At 37.3% G+C, this 6,000-nt stretch overlaps 1 protein-coding gene across 4 annotated transcripts in view; it reads right to left on the bottom strand.

Moving 5' to 3' along the window:
- Positions 1-1,878: 1,878 nt before the first annotated feature.
- Positions 1,879-6,000, bottom strand: part of NNT (nicotinamide nucleotide transhydrogenase) — a 48,766-nt gene continuing 44,644 nt past the window's right edge. For all 4 annotated transcript variants that reach the window (XM_074813339.1, XM_074813342.1, XM_074813341.1 and 1 more), the window contains 2 exons: positions 5,309-5,424; positions 1,879-4,049 (listed from right to left, as the gene is read on the bottom strand). In XM_074813339.1, coding sequence (XP_074669440.1) covers positions 3,900-4,049; positions 5,309-5,424 — 266 coding nt within the window. In that variant the 3' untranslated portion in view covers positions 1,879-3,899. The remainder of the gene's footprint in view (positions 4,050-5,308; positions 5,425-6,000) is intronic.

The following is a 6,000-nucleotide window of genomic DNA, read 5'->3' as shown; positions in this document are numbered from 1 at the left end:
TACCAGCAGCACTCATGAGAGCATCAGTGCTGAAGTCAACACTCTTTAATGTCCTTATTACTGGCCTGGACAACTGGAAGGATAGCACTCACAACAAGCTCACAGATTTTAGTCAATCATAGAAACAAATTATATACTGGAGGGCATGACTGCCAGAGGGACCTCAGCAGGCTAAGAAACAGGTTGACAGGAATCTCATTAAGTTCCAAGGCAAATGTGAAGTCCATTACTCAGGATGGAATAACCCCATACAACAGTACCAACTGGGGGCTGACTGGCTAGAAAACAGCTCTGCAGAAAACAAGAAAATGGTCCCACTAGACCATCATGGAACATGGAACAGCAGCACAACCTTCCAGCAAATGTCAACTGCTTATTGGGCTGCATCAGTAAACACATCGCCTGCAGCTAAGGGAAGTGATGATTCCCCTACGCTTCGTAAGACTGTGTCTGGATGAGTGTGTCCAGTACAAGAAACCACTGACATACTGAAGTGAGCTAAAGAGGGAGCCACCATTCACACATGACATACAAGGAGAAACAGAAAGAACTGGATTTGTCAGCCTTAGTAGGATAAGGGCAGAATCTTCCTGTTGTTTTCCATGAGACAGTAGTGAAAACATTCTTCTCAGAGGAGCACAGCAACAGGATTAGGCTAGGTAATGCACACAAGCCGCAACAAAGGAAATTGCAATCAGATATTTTTTAAAAATTGCTCACAAAGGGAAGAATCAAGCACTGGAATAGGGGAACAGAGAGGCTGTGGAATCTCCAGCCAGGCAATGATGAAATCAAAGCCTGTAGCAATCTGGTCAAACTGGATCTATTCTCAGCAGGGGACTGGACCAAATCATCTCTAGAGGATCTTTCCAACTAAATTCCTCTGTTAACTACAGTAGTGTAACAACTTGTATTAAAAACAAAGATCCAAGATGTCTCACAGCCATGAACACACACTGCAAACTGGAAAAATTTCACCAGCTGAACAGAGATTAGTGTCCTTCATCCTCTCCTTTTGTTCTTGCTGCACTGCTTTGCCATGATCTGATCAGATTTTCATAGCCTGCTTCAGGCAGGCTAGAGTAAAATACCTCTTGGGTGAGGCAAAGCAGTGCAGCAACAATAGGAGAGAATGAAGGACACTAATCTCTGTTCAGTTGGTTTTGTCAGACTACAATCCATACACTGTGGGTATATGCTTTCCAGGTGGGCTGCTCAATCAAGAGGGATGAGAGGTTACCTCATGAATCAACACCAGCCTGCAGCCTCTGAAAAGAGACCTCAGCTCTCAGCTTGACCAAAGCTTGAAGAAAATATGAAAGTTGCATGTCAGACTTCTGCAATGATACAACTGAACAGACCAGACAGCGAAAATTATTCATTTATCATTCACTCTGCAGGTAGAAACTGAAATCATCACAACAATCAGCTTGACCATATTGTAGAACTAAGTAACTAAGAACTGAAGCAAGCTTACATGGTATCAGGCTCAAAGGGATAGGATTCATCTCACACCTCAGCCAATGGAAAATGAAGTACTCAGCCAAGTTAGTTCTTACTGCTTTTTTTTTCTTGCCTTTTTTTTAAGTCAAAAAGGCAACACATACTGGGATCAGCTGCTCTCAAAAGTTGTCTAACTTACTAGAAAAGCTCATAGTGAAGTTGGCAAGGTCAGGTGACATCAGTCATACTAGAATGAATATTTTAAAGAACCATTTGAATTTAAAAAAAAAATACGCATATTCCATTATGATTCCTTTTCACTACATTCTTCAATCTCAACATCATTTGGTGGCATTGTTATTTTCTAACTCCCAGAAAGAACCTCAGACTACTTACCTACTCAGGAAACACAACAGGAGAGAAAAGAAACGGTGATCAATAAAGAAAAATAATCGATTTATTAGCACTTCAACAATTGCCTGGTGTTCCATGGTAAAGCACAGTTATAAGATAACACTGGTACCTCTGATCCAACATAACAGTATGTTTTTTTTCCCAAATACAAAGGAAAAAAGAAAACTGTTCCATATCCCCATTGTTTGTTCTGTTTTTTTTTTTAAGAAAAGCTAAGTCTTATATTAGCTACTTATAAGCAGAGACATGTTGCATACCGCATTAGATACTTCAAGTCTGACAAGACAAAAATTAATGCTTTGGGATGCTAAATCCCTTCAAATCCCCTTTTTGCTTAGCTGGGACGGAGAGAGAGAGAATTATTTCCTATTCTTTCCCCTTCTCCCATTTCCCTCTATTTTTTGCAGACCTAAAAGAAAAGTTGAATACAATGAAATCAAGAGGCCATACATGCTACATTCAAATCTAGCTGCCACGATGTTTTAAAATTTAGTTACAAGTCTTTTCCTGCAGTGTACAACATATTAATGCTTACATGATAATTTTTATTTCAAATTATATGAAAGAGATTTGCAAAAAGCGTAGCTTCTTTCATACACTGTTTCATTTCTTAATGCATTACTTGTTCAAAGTCTGTGTTTTAAGTGATCTTCACAAAAACAGAGGTAGCTAAGTAGAAATACTATATTTTATGAGGTCTCTATACATGGTGTAATAAAAAAATGTTTGTTCTACCAAACAAGGTGGATTAATTTCAAGACTTCATAAGAGTTTGTCTTCCCCAGATATGAATGCTTTCTAATACAAGTACAGCTATTTCTATTTAGCCTTCGTCACTATGGACAATTGCTACATCATTATAGAAACATGATAAATTAATTTTATTAGGAAAATATTTGAGTTCCACTGAAGTACACTTAATATAATAAAAACAAAACAGCGATCTGTGTCATAATTTAATTCTTTGCTGAACTTATTATGGAAATTTAGCAGTGCTTTTAATTAGGTTAGGGAGAAGTCAAATAATCTAAACACTGGTTTTAAGTTTGGTATGCTTCTGTCTTGTCAAAACAATAGCTTATTTATTTAGAAACATTCTAATAAACTCCAGCATCTTAAATATGTTCAAAAGTGCCTTTTCCAGCATCACATAAATGTTAATTAAGAAAGCATCACTAAACTTTAAAGTAGCAAATACAGTTAAAAGTCTAAGTGAACATAAACTGAAACACTGTGGTCCAAATTCTGTGAACAGATCGGGTAAGATGTTTTGTCTGGACAGAATCGGACCATATTTTTCCTCAGACACTTAAAAAGGCAACAACTGAAAAAGATGGAGAATTTAGCAGCTGCTTAAAATGGTTAAGCAGTGCAAGTCCTTGTCAGGCTTGAAGATCACTTGGTAGGTCCCTGAAATCTTGTGTTTTGTTTTATACAACATAAGTGGGCACTACAAAAAAGTGGAACTGTATTTTAAAGAGAAGTAACTTTCCTAAGTGTTCCTGATTCACAGCATCTATACAATCCACAAAAGAAACAGAACATTATGTTTAGAATCTCAAATCATGTAAGCATCTATCTGCATCTGCTTGCATCTGTTTGTAATTTTACTTTAAATTTTGACGAAATAATTGTTTTGTCCATACTGGCCAAAGAACAGCTTTAATGATAAGATAGAATTTTGGCACAGTATTTTTTAGTGAATTTCCATGACAGTACAGAGAGTAAGGAGTAGGAAACCAGTAACTCCTTGAAGATGACCACGAGTTATTAGTTCCTGCTTTTAACAGTGTAATGTTAACCTTAAAAAGCACATTTTCATTCTTCAATGCATTGCCTCATGGGAGATTTAGTTTGAAGGGCTAATGTGCCCATCCTTTCACAAAAGCCTACGTTCCCTGACTGAACTACATCTCCTAGGAGTCAATGCTTCTCCAAATGCCAGCTGCATTATGACAGTGACAGATTCTTCTAACTCTTGTTTTCCATGACTTCTGTAACAAAAATGTAGTTGCAATCATGGGTGGAACATAACTCAATATTTAGCTTTGATACGATTCCCTGACTTTGGCCTGTAGGGCATCACAAGTCTTCTTAGCATCTCCCAACAACATGGCAGTATTGGGTTTGTAGAAGATCGGATTGTCCACCGCTGCATAACCAACTCCCAAAGATCTCTTCATCACAATGACCTGCACATAAAGAGTTCATGTTTGAAATAGCAAAAACCAACCACCATTCCCCCTCCAACAAAGTCAACACAAAACCAACCTCAGTAAATGAAAGAAGAGGAAGAGATCCCTGGCAAAAAAAGGGTGCTCAATGCAACAAAACTGTATGTTCAATTTTAATATAGCAGACAATCTGATATCTGGACCAGTTTCAGAAACATTTTATTGTTAAGCACATATTACATGTCAGATGGAGAGACCGTGGACACTACACATACATATGCTTTTACTTTATTCCATGTAATAAAGTCAAAGCAAGATGGGCACTGATGATTATAACTTAAAAGTTTTTTGAGTTTTTTTTATTTTTGAACTGTTTTAAGAACCCAATTCCCTGACAGCATCACAATTCAGATGAGCATTCACATCAATACTTGGTGCAATGCTCTCTGGTACCTCTCCAGACTATTTAGTACTCTGTATTACTTCATACATGGGATTTAAAAAAAAAATAATCTTAAAATACATTTTAGCCAGTTTTAGCTATTAAATGTCACATTGTTAACCACAGCACCTTCAGCAGAGAAACTGTGAAGCTTTACCAACTTTAACATGTACATCTGTATTTCTCAAATAGCAACACATAGCTATGCACAAACACTGATAAATGTATGTGCCTATGACTCTTGAGTACTTGAATGCCTAACCCACCGAAGAACTGAGGCTACGACGGGGTTCAGAACAAGATATCAAAGATTCCACATCAAGGAAGTGTATGTACTTTGGATCAGACAATGTTGCTTTCAAAGAGTAAAAGTGGTGAGGTAACTAAATCGCCAATTCCATCTGGATAGACTAAGCTCTCAAGTCAACCAAGTCACTTTTTTTTTTAAGCATGTTAGTTTTTGTATTTTCACCTCAATATTAAAGTTCTCAATCAATTTCCTATAAATTTAAAAAAGCAGGTATTTGTACAGAAATGCTTCTGGGCTGCAGATGTGAGCAGAACATATTCTAATCACATTTTTCAGCAGAAGCACTTTCACTAGGTTTTTTTACTGCAGTCATCATTAGTCTCACTAAAGCACTTGCTGATGATTATAAAATCATGAACAGTGCATAACACTTGCAAAGCATTGACTGCTTTGTTGAACAACTTGCAGAAAAGTTTCTCATGGAAACCAGAAGAGTAGGAGAATCTTGTTAGCTTACCCTATAAACCATGTTTTTAAAAGCATGCTACCTAAGGTAGGTGCTTAACACAACTCTGTTAACCTCACCTGTTTCGACTTCCAGACCTCAAGGACTGGCATTCCAGCTATGATAGAGTTCGGATCTTCCTGAGCTGCTGAATTAACTGTATCATTTGCACCAATTACAAGGACCAAGTCAGTTTCTGCAGCAAGACAAAGAAAATAAAACTGATGAAAAATTATCTGAAATCTGAACATTGAGGCTGATGTACATTTGTGTGTTAAGTCTCATCTTTAGAGGCAGAAGAACCCGTTACAGTAAGCACTCTACAAACATTTATGGGGATTTCGTTCACAAATACTTCACAAATTTAACAGGCAAGTTGTATGTGAGAGTCCAAGTGTGCTACCAACTACCTCCAGCAAACTGCAAGCATCCACAACCCCATTCCAAGTGGTTAGACCACTATGCCACACAAAAGTTAAATCCTTTGATATATAATTGTGGTTTCAGGCACACATAGTATCATAGCTTTCAAATTTTTTTGTGTCTGGCTTTTTTTTCAAAACACCTTTTACCAGCACCTTTCTGATTTTTAAATAAAGATGGGAGAAAGGAAAAAGTTGTCTGTACGATGCTATACTGGTTTGCAAGACATGACATGATCAAATCATCCCAACATCCGACCTAAATAAGTAACAGAGGTCTTCCATGTATGGAGCAGTAACAGTGATAAAAAAGACACAGCATTTGTAATTTATTTCACAGCTACAAGCAC

This window comes from Strix aluco, chromosome Z (assembly GCF_031877795.1).
Source record: "Strix aluco isolate bStrAlu1 chromosome Z, bStrAlu1.hap1, whole genome shotgun sequence".
NCBI classification, from domain to species: Eukaryota; Metazoa; Chordata; class Aves; order Strigiformes; family Strigidae; genus Strix; species Strix aluco.
The sequence above is the reverse complement of the archived record's forward strand: the minus strand, read 5'-3'. Positions and strand labels throughout refer to the sequence as shown.